The sequence below is a fragment of the Pristiophorus japonicus genome, chromosome 19 (assembly GCF_044704955.1).
Source record: "Pristiophorus japonicus isolate sPriJap1 chromosome 19, sPriJap1.hap1, whole genome shotgun sequence".
Classification (NCBI taxonomy): Eukaryota; Metazoa; Chordata; class Chondrichthyes; family Pristiophoridae; genus Pristiophorus; species Pristiophorus japonicus.
Window position 1 is genome coordinate 44,952,994 of NC_091995.1, and position 21,347 is coordinate 44,974,340.

Below are 21,347 nucleotides of genomic sequence, written 5' to 3' on the forward strand. Positions count from 1 at the left end.
AGTCAGGTCCTCTCAGTATTTCGCTCCCGATGCTCACAATTGAAAGACTATTGTCGATCTTGTCCCATTCGGTTCCTGACCTCATCCTTGTTGAGTTTTAGTTTGGAGAAGGACCGCTCACCACTGCAATTTGAGACCATCATCGACAGATATATCCGAAGAGCTATTTCAATGTCATAAAAGGTTTGATTGAGGACGTGTGTATGGAGGTATTGGTATATTCTCAGCTCTGCTGACTTAGTTTGTTTGACACAAATTGAGGTTTGAAGCTCTGGTGAGGATGCCACCAAGCAAGAAAACTGGATAAATTCACTTTCAATCACAGGTTCCAGATCTTTGGGAGAGGAGCAAGCAAGATTAGCTGCAGCTTGCTTGCTCTCATGAGTCGAGAGAGCGGCTAGCTTGGACAGGAATCCAAACTTACAGTTGATTTCCTTGTATTCTTCAAGGCGGTGTTTTAAGGTACTGATTAGTTGATCAATGATGACAAGGAACACTTCAGTTTAGAATTTCTCCTTGGGTGACAGCACAGTGCTTTCAGCAGCTCCATCGTCATAGCGACAGTTGCGTACCCGGACGCGCCTCTGAGCTGAATTGTACTCGTTGTGGCCCACAGTTTAATCCCGAGGTCTTCGAAGTCCTCAAACTCTATCCGCTGGGTCTCGACAAAATCGACAGGAAACTCGAGTAAGGACACCATGACATTCAGATTCATGCCGGTCACTTGAAGCGAGAGATTGGTCAGGTGAAAGCGCTTCAAGACTGTGTTCCAAATAACAATGAGAATAGCTGAATCCAGTTTGCCCAAGTTTGTTAACGAGCAACTGAGTTTCATTTTGGCATTCAACTTTCTGTTCCATGTCAGTTGCCAGGGATTCCAACACTTTGCATATGGGAGTGTAACCTTTGAGTAAGGCTAACACTGCTTCATACCTTGCTTCATACCATCGAGTAGCTGAAAGCTGTTTGACGACAGACAGCCCTAAAGGCTTTCGTTTTTCATAAACCAATCGCCAGTGATACGTCGATGCAAAGAGAAAAGTGTACAACTTTTGTACAATGTCAAAAAATCTGACAATCACTGGGCTGTATTCAGCACTGTTTTTCTCCACAAAGTTGAGTGAGTGATCTGCGCATGGTATAAATGTTGCATATGGGCATTGCTCTTTGATGATAGTTTGGACACCAATGTATTTCCCACTCATATTTGAAGCATTATCATAAGATTGTCCGCGACAATTTTGTATGTTGATCCCGTTCTCATCCAGAAAGGCCAGTATTATGTCAGCCGATCTGAGTGTGTGACATCTGGCTTTGACTCAACAGATATTGAATAGAACTTCACTGATTTCAATTCCTGGATGATCGTCTCAAGTAACTTGCCACCCATCAAACTAATCAGTTCTTCACTAGTGGTAGGAGACAAGTATGAAGTATGCCCCTTGCCTTTGTTGACGAACCGCTTGATGTGTTCAGCAAGAAATGCATCGTAGTTTGCGAGAACCTCCAACACACCCAGATTATTTGGAGACCCAACGATTTTGTCTCTGCCTCGCAATGAAAGATCTCGTTCACAGAGTAACGTTATCACACAGACAGCCCGCTCTAGCACCTTGCACCAGTATTGTCATTCATTTTCAAACTGGAAGACAATATGACCATCCACACAACCAGTGCCTGCTTGTCTAGTGCACATTACTACCATGGCTTCTCTATGCTGGTGGCTGTTTTTCTTAGTGAGATGAAATCCTCTCATCCCCATGCTTCCAGTCATTAAATCCATGAGTAAAGTGGCTACTTGTTCGTGCTGTGACCTTGTAAGCAGAGCAGTATACTCTACCATTTGATGGTGAATAACAGAGCCACGATCGCTCCACACGTTCCCCTGTCAGCGGGTGCACACGTGTGAAGAAGGACTTTGAACAGTATCGGCGACATCCTTCTTTGGCATGAATCACGCCGGAGTTTTGCGTGACTTCTGAGATATTGTCTCCCCACAGCCCAATGCCACTCATAAGTTGTGCCTCTTTCAGCTCAGTATGCACCAGTTGGTTTTCATCTTCTTCAACATTTGGACTGGGAGCTCCAAGTCGCCCAACTCCGGGTCTGGTGCCACTCGTGGTTTTGTTGTTGAAGTTGACTGCACAGCGTCGTCTTGGCCTTCGTCTTCATGATCTTGAGTTTTTAGTGAGAAAAAATTATCTAGTTTAAGCAGTTTAGCTACTTCTCGTCTCTTTTGCTCCTCACGTAGATGGTGCTCTTTCCTTTTTTTCGCCCCCGTTTTGTGTGTAGAATGCATCTCTAGAAAAAGGGCATCTAGAGTCTGTTTACATCGAGTCGAGAATAACATGCACTGAGCCCTCGCGGCTTCGCTCTTGCTACGTCACATGTCAATACTGTTTATCCTTACCCATAATCCCACCCTGTATGGGCCCCGCTCTAGACTGCCCCATCTGCCCCCGTGACCCCTCCTTAATCCGCCCCTGAACATGCTGGTATTTGTTGGTCGCTGCGGGCCTCTGTTGGTATCGGCTGGTCTTTGTTTGTTGGTATCTGCTGGTTTCTGCCGGTCTCTGTTAGTCTCTACAGGTTTCTGCCAGTCTCTGCTTGCCTCTGCTGGGCTTTGACGGTTTCTGCCAGTCTCTGCTGGTCTATGTTAGTTTCTGTTAGTCTCTGCTGGTCTTTTATGGTCCCTGTAGTCTCTGCTAGTTTCTGCTGGTCTCTGTTAGTCTCTGCTGGTCTTTGATGATCTCTGTTGGTATCTGCCAGTCTCTGCTGGTTTCTGCCAGTCTCTGCTGGTTTCTGCCAGTCTCTGCTGGTCTCTGACGGTCTCTGCTTGTTACTGCTGGTCTTGCCATTGTGCCTCTTGCTCCAGAGGCCAATTCCAGCGATGATAGCAAGAAGACTGAGTGAGATGGCTGCTGCTGCAATCATAATCCTGACCTTCAAGCCTCCTTGTGATGCTCTCTCTGCAGACATGTACAGTGTACTTTAAAATAATATTGATCAATAACAATTTCCGTATGATTTCATTATGTACTTCATTAAGTTGCGAACTAGCTCTGTACCTGCTTGATTGTAAAGAAATTCTTCGATTATGTCGAGTCTTTCAGAAACTCAGTTTAGTTTTGGATTGACACAGGGCAATGGGGAGAGAGCAGGGCAGTGTGATTAGTTTAGGATTGATACAGGGCTATGGAGAGAGTGGGCAGTGAGACTAGTTTTGGATTGACACAGGGCAATGGGGAGAGAGCGAGGCATTGGGATTAGTTTGGCATTACTCTAGCAAGGAGCATGGACACAACGGGCCAAATGGCCTCCTGTGTAGTAACCCTCTCTGCGCCGCCATTCTAACATGCCCTGTTGTACATTCTCTATTTAAGAACAGGACTGGCTCTCCAGTTCAAACACTCCCACTCAGCACCGGCCCCGGGTTAAACCTGGGACTCTCTGGTCTGCATGTCTTAATTCTACATTGGGCAGTCCATTTACTAATTGTGTTATATGGGCAATTGAAGGGGTTTATCCTCAGTGTAACACAGTGAAATATTTACAAGGGAGGTGGAAATATGCTTTTGAAAGAAAGAAAAAAGAAAGATTTGCATTTATATAGCAACTTTTATAACCTCAGGATGTCCCAAAGCACTTTACAGCCAATGAAGTACTTTTGAAGTGCAGTCACTCTTGCAATGTAGGAAATGCAACAGTTAATTGTGCGCACAGCAAGCTCCCACAAACAGCAATGTAATAATGACCAGATAATCTGTTTTAGTGATGTTGGTTGGGGGATAAATATTGGCCCCAGGATACCAGGGAGAGCTCCCCTGCTCTTCTTCAAAGAGTGCTGTGGCTCTTTTACATCCATTTGTTCATCTCACCGAATTGTTCCAATCCTCACCTCCCAAGAGTTCCTGGCCACGTTAATCAGTTGTCTAACCATCAGTGAGTGATTCTGGCTTGGAGTGAGCTCCGTGGGGCCTCTTTGGGTCGAGGTAGCTCCAAGATGACAACCTAGTGGTGGAAGCTGGTTAGCCAGTGGTAGACTCGGTAACCTGATAACTCAACCAGGGAGTCCATCGCACTCCAGGCCCTGATGGCCATCGACCAGCCAGCCTGGTGACTGATCGAAGAGTAGATCTGACACAGAGGGTGGACATTTTTCCCAATTAGACCAAGGCCCTAACTGGTGAGACTGCCCTGGTTGGCCAAGCAACAGGAAGTTTACCAGTGCTCAGTACTGCTAGACTGTGTGGCTTTAGCTGGTTAAACTCCACCAGTGCTCCTGCACAGAACTGGGGCTCCCTAAGCCTTTGCTCTGTCAACCACATTTCTGGTCTTCATATTATAAAAATTATAGGTGCAAAAAAAAGGTTTACTAGAATGATACCAGAACTGAGAGATTATACCAATCAGGTGAGGTTTAACAGGCTGAGGCTTTTGACTTTAGAAAAGAGAAGGCAGAGGGGTGATCTGATAGAGGTCTTCAAAATGTTAAAGGGTTTTGTTAGGGTAGACATAGAGAAGATGTTTCCACTTCTGGGGGAGTCCAAAACTAGAGGCCATGAATAAATATAGTCACTAATAAATCCATTAAGGAATTCAGGAGAAACTTCTTTATCCAGAGAGTGGTTAGAATGTGGAACTCACTACCACATGGAGTGGTTGAGGCGAATAGTACAGATGCATTTAAGGGGAAGCTGGATAAGTACATGAGGGAGAAAGGAATAGAAGGCTATGTTGATAGGGTGAGATACAGTAGAGTGGGAGGAGGCTCGTGTGGAGCATAAACACCGGCATGGACCAGTTGGGCCGAATGGCCCGTTTCTGTGCTGTACATTCTCTGTAATTCTATGTAACCAGCACCAAATCTCTCTGGACGTGGGTAAGTGGCAGCTGTCCTTACAGGGAGAGAGCGCAGACTCCACAGTAGGCAAACAGAAACTCGAACTGGCTTTCTCAGTTTGGAGATGAGGCAGGGTGTCCACATGTGTCAGTCACCTGATTGGCCAAATATGATCTGAAGGCACTGGCTCCCTGTTGTGAGGTGATTCCAAGGTGCTGCCCACCCTCCAGTGTTTTATCCAAGTGGCCTAATCTGCGAATGTTGGCAGGTCATTGATAGGAGGGCAGGTCATCACCACCAGCACTTTCAGCAAGTGTCTGATTTCTGCATAATGGTTAGAAGCCAGAACCCTGTACAAGTGTCCCATCTAATCCAGGCCACACAACGAAGGAAGGTAGGAATATAGGAATCATTGGACATCAAGACCATCGAGTTCGCCTTCTACAATTCCAGTAGTCACATGTGACAGAGTTGTTGACAAACCAGAGAAATAAATCTCTTATCAATTAGTCCACAAGGCAGAGGTCAGAAGCTCGTGGGTTCAAGTCCACTCCAGAAACTTAAGGACAAAAAGTTAGGCTGACACTTCAGAGCAGTACTGAGGGAGCGCTGCATTGTGAGAGGGGCAGTACTGTGAGAATGCTGCACTGTTGGAGGGGCAGTACTGAGGGAGTGCTGCACTATCGGGGGTCAGTACTGAGGGAGTGCTGCACTGTTGGAGGGGAGGTACTGAGGGAGTGCTGCACTGTGGGAGGGGCAGTACTGAGGGAGTGCTGCACTGTTGGAGGGGCAGTACTGGTGGAGTGCTGCACTGTCAGAAGATCAGTACTGAAGGAGTGCTGCATTGTCAGAGGGGCAGTACTGAGGGAGTGCTGCACTGTCGGAGGGAAAGTACTGAGGGAGTGCTGCGTTGTCGGAGGGGCAGTACTGAGGGTGTGCTGCACTGTCGGAGGGACAGTACTGAGAGAGTGCTGCACTGTCGGAGGGTCCCCTCAGCATCCTCTGCTCCAAGGAGTATCACAAGCACTGATCCTTGCGGTCCCCAACTAGTTACAGTCTGCCAACCAGAAAAAGTTCCGTTTATTCCAACTCTCTGTTTTCTGTCCATTCACCAATCCTCAATCCACGCGATTATATTACCCCCAATCCCATGAGTCCTAATTTTGTGTAATAACCACGTGTGGCACCTTTTCGAATGATTTTTGAAAATCCAAATACACCACATCCACTGGTTCCCCCTTATCCATCCTACCAGTTACATCTTCAAAAAATTCTAACAGATTTGTCAAACACAATTTCCCATTCATTAAAGGGACTGCGTTTTTTCTGTCCTTCTGCGCATGTATCTGTCGAGACTCCGCCCCCGATGTCTCCCGCCCGGACCGGAAGTGCGGCCCCGAACCTGAATCATTCCGACCACGGTGTTACTGATCCTCCGCGAGCCTGCCGACGGACCTGGGCCCCCGAGTCCCCCGCTGAGCCTCCTGCTCCTCCCACAGTGCCGAGCCTCCGAGCAGCCGCCAGCGCTGAGCGGCCCCGACCCCCGAGCGGCCCCGACCCCTGAGCAGACCCGACCCGAGCGGCCCCGACCCCCGAGCGGCCCCGACTCGAGCGGCCCCGACCCGATCGGCCCCGGCACGAGCGGCCCCGACCCCCGAGCGGCCCCGACCCCCGAGCGGCCCCGACTCGAGCGGCCCCGACACCCGAGCGGCCCCTACCCCTGAGCGGCCCCGACCCGAGTGGCCCCGACCCCTGAGCAACCCCGACCCCCGAGCGGCCCCGACACCTGAGCGGCCCCGACCCGAGCGACCCCGGCACGAGCGGCCCCGACACCCGAGCGGCCCCTACCCCTGAGCGGCCCCGACCCGAGTGGCCCCGACCCCTGAGCAACCCCGACCCGAGCGGCCCCGACACCTGAGCGGCCCCGACCCGAGCGACCCCGACCCGAGCGTCCCCGACCCCCGAGCGGCCCCGACCCGAGTGGCCCCGAGCGCTGAGCAGCCCCGGCCCGAGCGGGCGGCCGAGAGCGGGGGGGCAGGGAAGAGAGAGCCTAGAAATGGGGGCGGGGGTGGGAGGGAAGAGAAAGAGTCTGGGGTGGGAGGAAGGGAGAGAGCGAGAGATAGCATCTGGGAGGGGAGTGGGGCGGGTGAGAGAGAGCCTGGGATGGGAGGGAGGGAGAGAGCGTCTGGGGGGAGGGGGGAGACAGAGTCGGTGGGGGGGAAGGGAGGGAGAGAGTCTGGGGGCAGGGGGAGAGAGAGCTTGAGGTGGGAGGAAGAGAGAGCTTGAGGTGGGAGGGATGGAGAGAGAGAGAGTCTGGAGGGGAGGGGGAGAGAGAGAGTCTGGAGGGGAGGGGGAGAGAGAGAGACTGGGGGGAGGGAGAGAGAGAGAGAGACTGGGGGGAGGGGGAGAGAGAGTCTGGCGGGGGTGCGGGGGTTACGTTTGCTATGTTCCAATCCTTGGGGACTGTTCTCGGGAATTCTGGAAGATCAATAATGAGTTGGACAAAGAGGCCGAGATACAAAGATGGGTGGGAAAGAAAATTGTGAGGAGGACACAAATAATCTGCAAAGGGATATAGACAGGCTAAGTGAGTGGGAAAAAATTTGGCAGATGGAGTATAATGTGGGAAAATGTAAGGTGGCAAAAAAAATAGAAAAGCAAATTATAATTTAAATGGAGAAAAATTGCAAAGTGCTGCAGTCCAGAGGTTAGCAATGGTTAGTATGCAGGTACAGCAAGTGATCAGAAAGGCAAATGGAAAGTTGGCCTTTATTGCAAGAGGGATAGAGTATAAAAGCAGAGAAGTCCTACTACAACTGTACAGGGTATTGGTGAGGCCATACCTAGAGCACGGCATGCAGTTTTGGTCTCCGTATTTAAGGAAGGATATACTTTCATTGGAGGTTGTTCAGAGAAGGTTCACTAGGTTGATTCTGGAGATGAGGGGCTTGACATGTGGATAGGTTGAGTAGATTGGGCCGATACACATTCGAGTTCAGAAGAATGAGAGGTGATCTTATCGAAACATATAAGATAATGAGAGGGCTCACAAGGTGGATGCAGAGAGGATAATTCCACTCACAGGGGAAACTAAAACGAGGGGACATAGTCTCAGAATAAGTGGCCGCCCATTTAAAACTGAGATGAGGAGGAATTTCTTCTCTCAGACGGTTGTAAATCTGTGGAATTCTCTGCCCCAGAGAGCTGGGGAGGCTGCGTCATCAAATATATTTAAGACGGAGATAGACAGATTTTTGGGCGATAGGAATAAAGGGTTATGTGGAGCGGGCAGGAAAGTGGAGCTGAGTCCATGATCAGATCAGCCATGATCTTATTAAATGGCGGAGCGGCCTCGAGGTGTCAGATGGCCTACTCCTGCTCCTATTTCTTATGTTTTTATGTTTCTTTCCTTTTTCATATTAAGGTCACTCTTCCCTGAGGTCTCCTTTACTTCAATGTTATTAATGAAACCTTTCTCATTGGACAATACTAGATCTGTTCCCTACTTGGCTCCTCAACATACTGATCTAGAAAACTATTTTGTTTACATTCCATGAGCTCGACCTCCACATTATTACTGCAAATTTGGTTTGTCCAGTCTGCATGTAGATTAAAGTCCCCCATGCTTACTGTATTACCCTTGTTATATGCACCTCTAATTCCCTGATTAATACTGTGCCCTACATTACCACTACTGTTTGGGGGCCTATGAACAACTCCCACCCAATGTTTCCTCATGTTTCTTAGCTCCACCCAAACTGATTCTACTTCTTGGCTAGGATAGATTGGCGAATGATACTTAAGGGGTTGACTGTGGATGGGCAATGGCATATATTTAGACACCACATGGATGAACTACAACAATTGTACATTCCTGTCTGGCGTAAAAATAAAAAAGGGAAGGTGGCTCAACCGTGGCTATCAAGGGAAATCAGGAATAGTATTAAAGCCAAGGAAGTGGCATACAAATTAACCAGAAATAGCAGCGAACCCGGGGACTGGGAGAAATTTAGAACTCAGCAGAGGAGGACAAAGGGTTTGATTAGGGCAGGGAAAATGGAGTACGAGAAGAAGCTTGCAGGGAACATTAAGACGGATTGCAAAAGTTTCGATAGATATGTAAAGAGAAAAAGGTTAGTAAAGACAAACGTAGGTCCCCTGCAGTCAGAATCAGGGGAAGTCATAACAGGGAACAAAGAAATGGCGGACCAATTGAACAAGTACTTTGGTTCGGTATTCACTAAAGAGGACACAAACAACCTTCCGGATATAAAAAGGGTCGGAGGGTCTAGTAAGGAGGAGGAACTGAGGGAAATCCTTATTAATCGGGAAATTGTGTTGGGGAAATTGATGGGATTGAAGGCCGATAAATCCCCAGGGCCTGATGGACTGCATCCCAGAGTACTTAAGGAGTGGCCTTGGAAATAGTGGATGCAATGACAGTCATTTTCCAACATTCCATTGACTCTGGATCAGTTCCTATGGAGTGGAGGGTAGCCAATGTAACCCCACTTTTTAAAAAAGGAGGGAGAGAGATAACAGGGAATTATAGACCGGTCAGCCTGACATCGGTAGTGGGTAAAATGATGGAATCAATTATTAAGGATGTCATAGCAGTGCATTTGGAAAGAGGTGACATGATAGGTCCAAGTCAGCATGGATTTGTGAAAGAGAAATCATGCTTGACAAATCTTCTGGAATTTTTTGAGGATGTTTCCAGTAGAGTGGACAAGGGAGAACCAGTTGATGTGGTATATTTGGACTTTCAGAAGGCTTTCGACAAGGTCCCACACAAGAGATTAATGTGCAAAGTTAAAGCACATGGGATTGGGGGTAGTATGCTGACATGGATTGAGAACTGGTTGTCAGACAGAAAGCAAAGAGTAGGAGTAAATGGTTACTTTTCAGAATGGCAGGCAGTGACTAGTGGGGTACCGCAAGGTTCTGTGCTGCGGCCCCAGCTGTTTACACTGTACATTAATGATTTAGACGAGGGGATTAAATGTAGTATCTCCAAATTTGCGGATGACACTAAGTTGGGTGGCAGTGTGAGCTGCGAGGAGGATGCTATAAGGCTGCAGAGCGACTTGGATAGGTTAGGTGAGTGGGCAAATGCATGGCAGATGAAGTATAATGTGGATAAATGTGAGGTTATCCACTTCGGTGGTAAAAACAGAGAGACAAACTATTATCTGAATGGTGACAGATTAGGAAAAGGGGAGGTGCAAAGAGACCTGGGTGTCATGGTACATCAGTCATTGAAGGTTGGCATGCAGGTACAGCAGGCGGTTAAGAAAGCAAATGGCATGTTGGCCTTCATAGCGAGGAGATTTGAGTATAGGAGCAGGGAGGTGTTGCTACAGTTGTACAGGGTCTTGGTGAGGCCACACCTGGAGTATTGTGTACAGTTTTGGTCTCCTAACCTGAGGAAGGACATTCTTGCTATTGAGGGAGTGCAGCGAAGGTTCACCAGACTGATTCCCGGGATGGCGGGACTGACCTATCAAGAAAGACTGGATCAACTGGGCTTGCATTCACTGGAGTTCAGAAGAATGAGAGGGGACCTATTAGAAACGTTTAAAATTCTGACGGGGTTAGACAGGTTAGATGCAGGAAGAATGTTCCCAATGTTGGGGAAGTCCAGAACCAGGGGACACAGTCTAAGGATAAGGGGGAAGCCATTTAGGACCGAGATGAGGAGGAATTTCTTCACCCAGAGAGTGGTGAACCTGTGGAATTCTCTACCACAGAAAGTTGTTGAGGCCAATTCACTAAATATATTCAAAAAGGAGTTTGATGAAGTCCTTACTACTAGGGGGATCAAGGGGTATGGCGAGAAAGCAGAAATGGGGTACTGAAGTTGCATGTTCAGCCATGAACTCATTGAATGGCGGTGCAGGCTTTAAGGGCCGAATGGCCTACTCCTGCACCTATTTTCTATGTTTCTATGATTTTCCCAGCTAAGATCCTTTCTCTCGGTTGTCTTTATACTATCCTTTATTATCAGTGCTACCCCCTCCTCCTTTTCCATTTTGCCTATCTCTTTGAAAAGTTAAGTATCCTGGAATATTTAGTTCCCAACCTTGGTCACTTTGCAACCACGTCTCCGTAATGGCTATTAGATGAAACCTATTAATTTCTACCTCCGCTAATAATTCATCTATTTTGTTGCGAATGCTTCGGGCATTCAGATATAGTGCCTTTAGCTTTTTTTTCTATTTTTCCCTGAAGCCACCTTAGTCACTGATGCCCTATTACCTTTGCTACTCTCTCTGTCCCTTCCTCACTCACTCTGCTTATTTTTACCCAAAACTCTGCTCTGCTCTAGACCCTTGATATTTCCCTTGCTGCTTTTAAATTTACATTGGATTACATGGGATATACAACACAGAAACAGGCCATTCGGCCCAACCACTCCATGCCGGCATTTATGCTCCACTTGAGCCTCCTCCCGTCTTTCCTCACCTTAATCTATCAGCGTAACCCTCTATTCCCTTCTCCCTCAAATGCTTGTCTAATCTCCCCTTAAATACAACTGTACTATTCGCTTCAACCACTCCCTGTGGTAGTGAGTTCCACATTCTCACCTCGCTTTGGGTAAATACTTTTCTTCTGAATTCTCTATTGGATTTCTTGCTGACTATCTTATATTGATCGTATCTAGTTATGGTCTTCCCCACAAGTGGAAATATTCTCTCTGTCTACTCTATCAAAACCTTTCATAATTTTAAAGACCTCTATTGGATCACCCCTCAGCCGCCTTTTTTCAAGCGAAAACGGACCCAGCCTGTTCATCCTTTCCTGAAATGTATACCCTCGCATTTCTGGTATCATCCTTGTAAATCTTCTCTGCACCCTCTCCAGTGCCTCTATATCCTTTTTATAATATGGTGACCAGAACTGTGTGAAGTACTCCCAGTGTGGTCTAACCAAGGTTCGATACAGGTTTAGCACTACTCCCCTACTTTACAATTCTATCCCTCTAGAAATAAACCCTCGTGCCTGATTTGCTTTTTTCTATGGCCTTTTACTCTTTCCTGAATCCCCCCACCACCCCGCTCCTTCATTAGTTCAAAACCGTGTCTCCTGCCCTAGTAACACAGCCCCCTCCAGCTGCCACTTACCCCAGGGGACATCGAGCCCCTGAAGGAGGCTGGCGTGCTCGATGTGACAGGAGTATCTCTCCCCGTCGTCTCCACTTAGCTCAATGGTTTTCATCACCCGATACGTCTCCTCCTGGTTGGGCAGCAGGTCGCTGGTTTCAACGTCGGGCACCTCCTGACCATTCCTCAGCCACGTCACATCGATAGGCCGTGGGTAAAAGCCCGTCACAAGGCAGGAGAGCCTCAGCACTTGCTCCCTGTTGCTCCTCTCCCCAATGAACACCTCAGGGGTGGCTGAGAGAGTTAAACAAAGACTAAAATCAGTGACGGGTTCGGGTCAAAGGTCAGCGACCTGCAAGGTTACCTCTGTTTCCCTCTCCGCAGATGCTGCTGAGTATTTCCAGCCTTTTCTCTTTTTAGTTCCGCATCCATGGAAAGATTGGAGATACTGGGTCTGTTTTCTTTGGAGCAGAGGAGGCTGAGGGGAGACCTGATTGAGGTGTATAAACATATGAGGGGCCTGGATAGAGTGGCAGAGGGGTAAACAACCAGGGGGCATAGAATAAAAGTAATTGGGGGAAGGTTTAGAGGGAATTTGAGGGGAAATTTCTTCACCCAGAGGGTGGTTGGGGTCTGGAACTCACTGCCTGAAAGGGCGGTCAAGGCAGAAACCCTCACCACATTTAAAAGATACATGGGTGTGCACTTGAAATGCCGTAACCTACAAGGCTGCGGACCAAGAGCTGGGAAATGGGATTCGGCTGGATAGCTGTTGGTCGGCCGACGCGGACACGATGGGCTGAAATGGCCTCCTTCCGTGCTATAAATTTCTATGATTCTGTGGTATTTTGTGTTTGTATTAGTGAGAAGTTCACTATTTGTTCCTTTTTTTCCCCCACCCACCCACCATCAACTTTCTTCGCTGGAGGCAGGTGACTGATGCTGAGATACAGCACGAGGAAAGAGAACAAGAGAAGGCTGAGGGGTGAGGTCCTTAACATTATGAAGGGTTTTGATAGAGTCGATGCAGAGAGAATGTTCCCAATTGTGGGGAAGACCAGAACTAGGGGCCATCAATATAAGATAGTCACTAATAAATACAATAGGGAATTCAGGAGAACCTCTTTACCCAGAGAGTGGTGAGAATGTGGAACCCGCTACCAGAGGGAGTAGTTGAGGCAAATAACACAAATACTTTTAGAGGGACGCTGGCTAAGCAGGTGAGGGAGAAAAGAATGAAGGATATGCTGAACTGGGGTGGGAGGAGGCTCGAGTGGAGCATAATCGCCAGCATCGACCAGTTGAGCCGAATGACCTCTTCCTATGCTGTACATTCGATGTAATTCTATGTAAAGCCACACTCTTGTACCACACACAAGTACCCAGTGTTCACGAGTGGGCCTACACAGTGAGGAAGCTATTCAACTAAGGGGGTATTACAGCTTAGTCTAATCCTATCCTCACCCGATGTCAACATGCATGCACTTTCCAGCCAAGGTGGCTGAAAGGAAGAAAGACTTGCATTTGTATAGCGCCTCTAATGACCACCAGATGTCTCTAAGCACTTTACAGCCAATGAAGTACTTTTGGAGTGTAGTCACTATTGTAATATGGGAAACGCGGCAGCCAGTTTGCACGCAGCAAGCTCCCAGAAACAACAATGTGATAATGACCCAGATAATCTGTTTAATGATGTTGATTGAGTGATAAATATTGGCCCCAGGACACCACGGGTGACTCCTCTGTTCTTCTTCGAAATAGTGCCATGGGATCTTTTACATCCACCTGAGAGGGCAGACAGGGCCTCGGTTTAATGTCTCATCTGAAAGACGGCACCTCTGACAGTGCAGCCATTCCCTCAGCACTGCACTGGAGTGTCGGCGTAGATTTTACTTACTTATCGGGTAAATAATCGGATTCAGGTCACCTGCCTGAATTCCTGCACCACCCCCGCCCCCCCACCCGCTGCCTCGAAGCAAGTTGCAGTGCCACTTTACTGCTACCCTGTCCAAGAACAGCTGGCTCGGGATAGACCCGGAAATAAAAACCCGGTCTGTATCACACTCCCCACCTGAGCTGTCGGGAGCACTCCCTCTAGTCGCCGGTCCCACAACGTACCTCTCCTCTGCAGTGCTCCTCGCCCACACTCGACGTATGTCAGCAGCCATTTCACGCAGTCCTTCTCCAACAGAGCCTTGAAGTACTTGTTCATGAAGGAGTTGGCATTCCAGCGCTCTGCTAATGCCCGGAACTCTGGATTCAGCGCCATCCAACTCGTTGTGTCCTTGTCAAAAACATACGCATCCTCCCCACCATATCCCAACTTTATAAACCCGTCTGTGGAATTATCATCCATCACCTCACAGCCACACATTCCCTGGACAAAGAAAACACCTGGGGGGAAAATTAATACTCAAATCAATTTACAGTGTGAAAAAAGATTCAATCGGGTAGATCCAACAACTTGCATTTATATAGCACCTTTAACATCATAATCCCAGGGCGCCTCACAGGAATGTTATCAAACAAGATCTGACACTGAGCCATATAAGGAGTTACTAGGGCAGATGACCAAAAGCATGGATGATGGGGTAGGTTTTCAGGAGCGTCTTAAAGGAGGAGAGAGAGGTGGAGAGGTTTAGGGAGAACCAATATCATCTGGTGGGGGTAGGGGTGGATTAACCATGGGGCGGATGGGGCTACAGCCCCATGCCCACCAAAGAACATAGGCCCACCAAATTGAGAGAAATTTGCATATATGTATAGGAATCTAGCACAGTATTGCAATGTTACCAGAACCAGAATATATACCTACTAAGGGGGATGCAGTATAAAAGCAGAGAAGTCCTACTGCAGCTGTACAGCGTATTGGTGAGGCCACACCTGGAGTACTGTGTGCAGTTTTGCTCTCCATATTTAAGGAAGGATATACTTGCATTGGAGGCTGTTCAGAGAAGGTTCACGAGGTTGATTCCAGAAATAAGGGGTTGACTTATAAGATCGGTTGAGTAGATTGGGCCTATACTCATTGGAATTAAGAAGAATGAGAGGTGATCTTATCGAAACATATAAAATAATGAGGGGGCTCACAAGGTGGATGCAGAGAGGATGTTTCCACTCATAGGGGAAACTAAAACTAGGGGGGCATAGTCTCAGAGTAAGGGGCCACCCATTTAAAACTGAGATGGGGAGAAATTTCTTCTCTCAGAGAGTTGTAAATCTACGGATACAGACTATAAGAGCACAAGAAATAAGAACAGGAGTAGGCCATTTGGCCCCTCGAGCCTGCTCTGCCATTCAATAAGATCATGGCTGATCTGATCATGGACTCAGCTCCACTTCCCCGCCTGTTCCCAATAACCCTTTACTCCCTTATTGCTCAAAACTCTGTCTATCTCTGCCTTAAATATATTCCGTGACGCAGCCTCCACAGCTCTCTGGGGCATAGAATTCCATAGATTTACAACCCTCTGAGAGAAGAAATTCCTCCCCATCTCAGTTTTAAATGGGCGGCCCCTTACTCTGAGACTATGCCCCCTTAGTTTTAGTTTCCCCTATGAGTGGAAACATTCTTTCTGCATCCACCTTGTGAGCCCCCTCATTATTTTATATGTTTCGATAAGATCACCTCTCATTCCAATGAGTATAGACCCAATCTACTCAACCGATCTTATAAGTCAACCTCTCATTTCTGGAATCAACCTCGTGAACCTTCTCTGAACAGCCTCCAATGCAAGTATATCCTTCCTTAAATACGGAGACCAAAACTGCACACAGTACTCCAGGTGTGGCCTCACCAATACCCTGTACAGCTGTAGTAGGACTTCTCTGCTTTTATACTCCATCCCCCTTGCAATAAAGACCAACATTCCATTTGCCTTCCTGATCACCTGCTCTACCTTCATACTAACTTTATGTGTTTCATGTACAAGAACACTCAGGCCTCTCTGTATTGCAGCACTTTGCAATTTTTTTCCATTTAAATTATAATTTGCTTTTCTATTATTTCTGCCAAAGTGGATAACCTCACATTTTCCCACATTACACTCCATTTGACAAATCTTTGCCTATTCACTTAGCCTGTCTATATCCCGTTTGCAGATTTTTTGTGTCCTCCTCACAATTTGCTTTGTCACCCACCTTTGTATCATCAGCTAACTTGGCTACATTATACTCGGTCCCTTCATCTAAGTCATTAATATAGATTGTAAATAGTTGAGGACCCAGGACTGATCCCTGCAGCACCCCACTAGTTACTTTTGCCAACTGGAAAATGACCCATTTATCCTGATTCTCTGTTTTCTGTTAGTTAGTCAATCCTCTATCCATGCGAATATTTTTTCCCCCCAACCCTGTGAATCATATACACGTAATGTAATGATCATGAACAAACATAACTATAGGCCCATTTGGATCAGTTTGCCCCAGGCCGATCGGGCCCTTAATCCAGCCCTGGGTGGGGAAATCAAGAACAGTTTGGCATTATCTTAAAGTTACAGCTACGTCATCTAGAAGTCAGATCAGGAAGCACTTCTTCACACAAAGGGTGCTAGAAATCTGGAAATCTCTCCCCCAAAAGCCTGTGGATGCTGGAGGTCAATTGGAGCTTATAAAACTGAGATAGATCGATTTGTGTTCGGTAAGGGTAGTGAGGGGTAGGGAGCAAAGGTGAGGAAATGGATTGAGGTACAGATCAGCCGTGATCTAGTTGAGTGGTGGAGCAAACTCGAGGGGCTGAATGGGCTCCTCCGGTTCCTGTGTTGTGAAGCAGTTGTGTCACATTGAGGTTCTATTCATGTTCCGCTCTGCTCAACTTTAACCTTAGCAGTAGGTTAGATGCCAGGAGGTACACCTTTTCACAGAGTCATCGATCTCGGGAACATGTTGCCAGGACCTGCAGTGAGTGTGGGAATAGGCTGCAAGTGTTGCAAAGGGAGCTGGCCGATATAGAAGGTGGCTGGGGTTAACAGGCACCAGTGATGTCAGCCACAGGTGTCTCCTGCACCTTCCTCGATTCCCTGCGGGGGACAGAGCGGAATTTCCCAGAGATTTTGCTTCCTTACCGAAGAAAGGATATATTTGCCATAGAGGGAGTGCAGCGAAGGTTCACCAGACTGATTCCTGGGATGGTAGGACTGTCGTATGAGGAGAGATTGGGTCGACTCGGCCTGTATTCACTAGAGTTTAGAAGAATGAGAGGGGATCTCATTGAAACGTATAAAATTCTGACTTGGTTGGATAGACTGGATGCAGGGAGAATGTTTCCCCTGGCTGGGAAGTCTAGAACAAAGGGTCACAGTCTCAGGATACGGGGTAGGAAATTTAGGACTGAGATGAGGAGAAATGTTTTCACTCAGAGGGTGGTGAACCTGTGGAATTCGCTACCACAGAAGGCTGTGGAGGCCAAGTCAGTGAATATATTTAAGAGGGAGATAGATAGATTTCTAGAAACAAAAGGCATCAAGGGGCATGGGGAGAAAGCAGGAATAAGGTGTTGAGATAGAAGATCAGCCATGATCATATTGAATGGCGGTGCAGACTCGAAGGGTCGAATGGCCTACTTCTGCTCCTATTTTCAATGTTTCTGTGTTTCTATGTTTCCTAATTGGCCGACAGTTCTTTCCTCTTTTTACTTTGTCTCTCCCAGGAGATTGTACGATTATGGGAGGGAGAAGAAGCTGATGGGTTCACCGTGCCAAGACGGTGTTTCTGTCTGACAGTACTGAGGGAGCGCTGCACTGTGGGAGGGGCAGTACTGAGGGAGTGCTGCACTGTCAGAGGGGCAGTACTGAGGGAGTGCTGCACTGTTGGAGGGGCAGTACTGAGAGAGCACTGCACTCTTGGACAGGCTGTGCTGAGGGAGTGCTACACTGTCGGAGGGGCAGTACTGAGGGAGTGCTACACTGTCAGAGGGGCAGTACTGAGAGAGCACTGCACTGTGCGGGGGGCCGAACTGAGGGAGCTCCGCTGCACTGTCGAAGGTGCAGTACTGAGGGAGTGCTGCACTGTTGGAGGGGCAGTACTGAGGGAGCTCTGCACTTTCAAACAGGCAGTACTGAGGGAGCGCTGCACTATTGCAGGGTCAGTACTGAGGGATTCCTGCACTGTCGGAGCAGCAGTACTGATGGAGTGCTGCACTGTCAGAGGGGCAGTACTGAGAGAGTACTGCACTGTGGGAGGGGCAGAACTGAGGGAGCTCCGCTGCACTTTCGAAGGAGCAGTACTGAGGGCGTGCTGCACTGTCGGAGGGGCAGTACTGAGGGAGTGCTGCACTGTCGGAGGGGCAGAACTGAGGGAGCTCCACTGCACTGTCGAAGGGGCAGTACTGAGGGAGTGCCGCACTGTCGGAGGGGCAGTACTGAGGGAGCGCTGCACTCTCGGACAGGCAGTACTGAGGAAGTGCTGGAGTGTCGAAGATGCCATCTTTTAGATGAAACATTAATTCGAGGCCCCGTCTGTCTGTTGAGTTGAAAATAAATAAAACTTACCAAGGATTGTTCCTAGTTTCATTACACAGTTCAATGCACACCAACAAAAGCAGATGAACAAATCATTCATCTCATTGCTATTTGCTGTGCACCAAATGCCTGCCTTGCTGCTCCCAGAAAGGGACAATCGGCAGCTAATTCCAAGTCAGTTATTGGGTGTGAGGTGGTGCGGGCCGTTTCTGAGAGACACGTAAGGCTCCGTATCGATACAAATCCCTTCCTACTGTCACAGGGTCGCTGCACCGTCTGTCAGGTCACTTACTCGAGGCACCCTGGCGCTGGCGGTAAAATATCTCGGCGTTTCCTTTGACCAGGCCGTGGAAGCCCGCCATTGTGATAGCCATGGCGTCCCAGTGATCCCTCTGGAAGGAGTTGGCCATCCACCGCTGTCTGGGCACAGTCCGCTGCAACGTGCTGTCGAAATACGCGATCTGATAGTCATCCAGCATCGCCACAAAACTGTACTCGGGCAGCTCGGCCCGGCCATGGTTCAGGAGGTAGTAAAATGCCAGGATGTGATAATCTGCTAGATCACAAACAGAAACCAGTCTCAAAAATGCCGCAGATTGTAAAGTAACTCAAAGTGGAATTAGCAGTGGTTGATGCTAAAACTGATTCGAACATAAGAATTAGGAGCAGGAGTAGGTCATACGGCCCTCGAGCCTGCTCCGCCATTCAATAAGATCATGGCTGATCTTCTACCTCAACTCAACTGTCCCTCCCACGTCCCTTGATTCTCCGAGTGCCCAAGAATCTATCGATCTCTGTCTTGAATATACTCATCGACTGGCCATCCACAGCCCTCTAGGGTAGAGAATTACAAAGATCACAGTTAGAACATTGTGTCCAATGTTGGACACTGTTTGTTCAGAGGAATGTCAAGGTCATGGAGAAGGTGCGGAAGAGATTTTCTCGGGTGATCCCCGGGTGTGAGCGGGTTGTGTTATGAGGACAGACTGGGATTATTTTCACTGGAACAGAGAAGGTCGAGGGGAGCTAATAGAGGGCTCCAAACTCTCAGGGTTTGATCAAGTCGAGAATCAACACTTCTCACTGTTTGGTGAGTCAGTAACCGGAGGGCATAAATTTATCATCATCACCACAGGAGCAAAGGGGGTGATTTGGAGCAGTTATTTATAATGGAGAGGGATGTTGGGATATGGAACCCCTTCCTAACCTTTTCTTTCCCTTTTCCCTCTCCCCTTACCCTCCCGCTTATCCCTTTCCCCTTTCCCCTTCCCTTTCCCCATTTCCTTCCCCATTCCCCTTCCCTTCCCTACCCTTTCCCTGTCCCATTTCCAAGCCTTCATTTCCCTTCCCTTTCCCATTCCTCTCCCTTTCCCTTTCCCTTCCTTCCCCTCCCCTTCCCTGTCCCTTCACTTCCCTTCTGAGGTAGAGCTCTAATACTTCACACCCAAATGCCTATTCTTTGTGTGCGCGCCTTGACAATAATTGTCAGTCCATAAGAGAACTGCTCTGATCAAAGACTTTACAAACATATCTGTAACACAACTTCTGACAGTGACCCCTCCCCTGAACAGGGATTATCCTGACCCTGAATCGCTCACACACACCCAAGGCAATGAAATACTCCATGCCCAGGGATCGCTCAGCACTATCTTGTGATACTCTCAGTCTCGGGGTCCCCTCAAATACTGCCCACAGATAGAAACTGTTTGAATTGCTTACCAGAGGAGACTGTGGGCACACAGTAAACATTCAGTAAAGTAACAAGCAGCATGTTCTAAAGGCATCCGAGACACTGATTAACCAGGAGAGAAGCTGCTGTAACAGGAATTTAATCTCTTGTGCTTTTCAACACCACTCTGGCCTGAAGCTACTTATTGGTGCTCAGGTGCAGCAGATCTGGTAACCCGATCCAGTGAGACTGAAAGGACTTGTTCAGGTCACTGGTTACCAGGGAGTGGAGTCTGCAGTCTGCCTATAACAGCAGGGGGTCACACTGAGGCCCAGCCCTTTATTAGCACTAAACCATCGCCCCTATTTACACCTTCTGTATTTCAATGGCATATTTTAGTGGAGTAACTATTTGTACTAAGTCTCCCGAAGCATGCCCAGAAGCGAGAGTTGGGAAAAATATAACCAACTCCGCCCCCGCCAACCCCCACCCCAGCTCAATTCCCATTCACCTTTTTCTGCGCATATGCCCTCCTCTCCCATTCCCCACGCCACCCACAACCCCCCCGGCCCCGATCCAACACCACGTTGCCTCCGATTCATCCGGCAATAGCTCCCAGGCCGGAGCAACCGAACGCATCCTCCACGCATCCACCAAGACCCAGAACCCCCTGAGCCCCGAACCGCCCGCAACCCTGAGCCCCACGCAGCCCCGAGCCCCCCGCAGCTCCGAGCCCACCGCAGCTCTGAGCCCCCCGCAGCCCCGAGCCCTGGGGCCCCACAGCTCCGAGACCCCCGCAGCCAGGAGCCCCAAGCCTCCCGCAGCCCCGAGCTCCCCCCAGCCCCGAGCCCCCCACAGGCCCGCAGCACCGAGCCCCCCGCAGCCCCGAGCCCCCCGCAGCCCTGAGCCCCACACCAGCCCTGAGCCCCCTGCAGCCCCAAGCCCCCTGCAGCCATGAGCCCCACACCAGCCCTGAGCCCCCTGCAGTCCCGAGCCCCCTGCAGTCCCGAGCCCCCTGCAGCCGCGAGCCCCCCGCAGCCCCGAACCCCAAGCCCCCCCGCAGCCCCGAGCCCCCAGGCCCCGAGCCCCCCACCAGCCCCGAGCCCCCCGCAGCCCCGAGCCCCCCGCATCCTCAAGCCTCCCAGGCCTTGAGCCCCCCGAGTTCCGAGCCCGCCCGAGCCCACAGCCCCGAGCCCCCGCGAGCTCCCAGAGCCCCCGCAGCCCCGAGCCCCGAGTGCCCCGAGCCTCCCGCAACCCCGAGCCACACACAACCC

At 49.0% G+C, this 21,347-nt stretch overlaps 1 protein-coding gene across 1 annotated transcript; it reads right to left on the reverse strand.

The window, feature by feature from the left end:
- Positions 1–2,583: 2,583 nt before the first annotated feature.
- Positions 2,584–20,175, reverse strand: LOC139230200 (major histocompatibility complex class I-related gene protein-like). The gene is made up of 5 exons (XM_070862040.1): positions 20,124–20,175; positions 18,697–18,960; positions 14,065–14,340; positions 11,968–12,240; positions 2,584–2,969 (listed from the first exon to the last, which is right to left on the reverse strand). The coding sequence occupies exons 1-5, from the start codon at positions 20,173–20,175 to the stop codon at positions 2,584–2,586; spliced, it is 1,251 nt and encodes a 416-aa protein (XP_070718141.1).
- Positions 20,176–21,347: the final 1,172 nt, after the last annotated feature.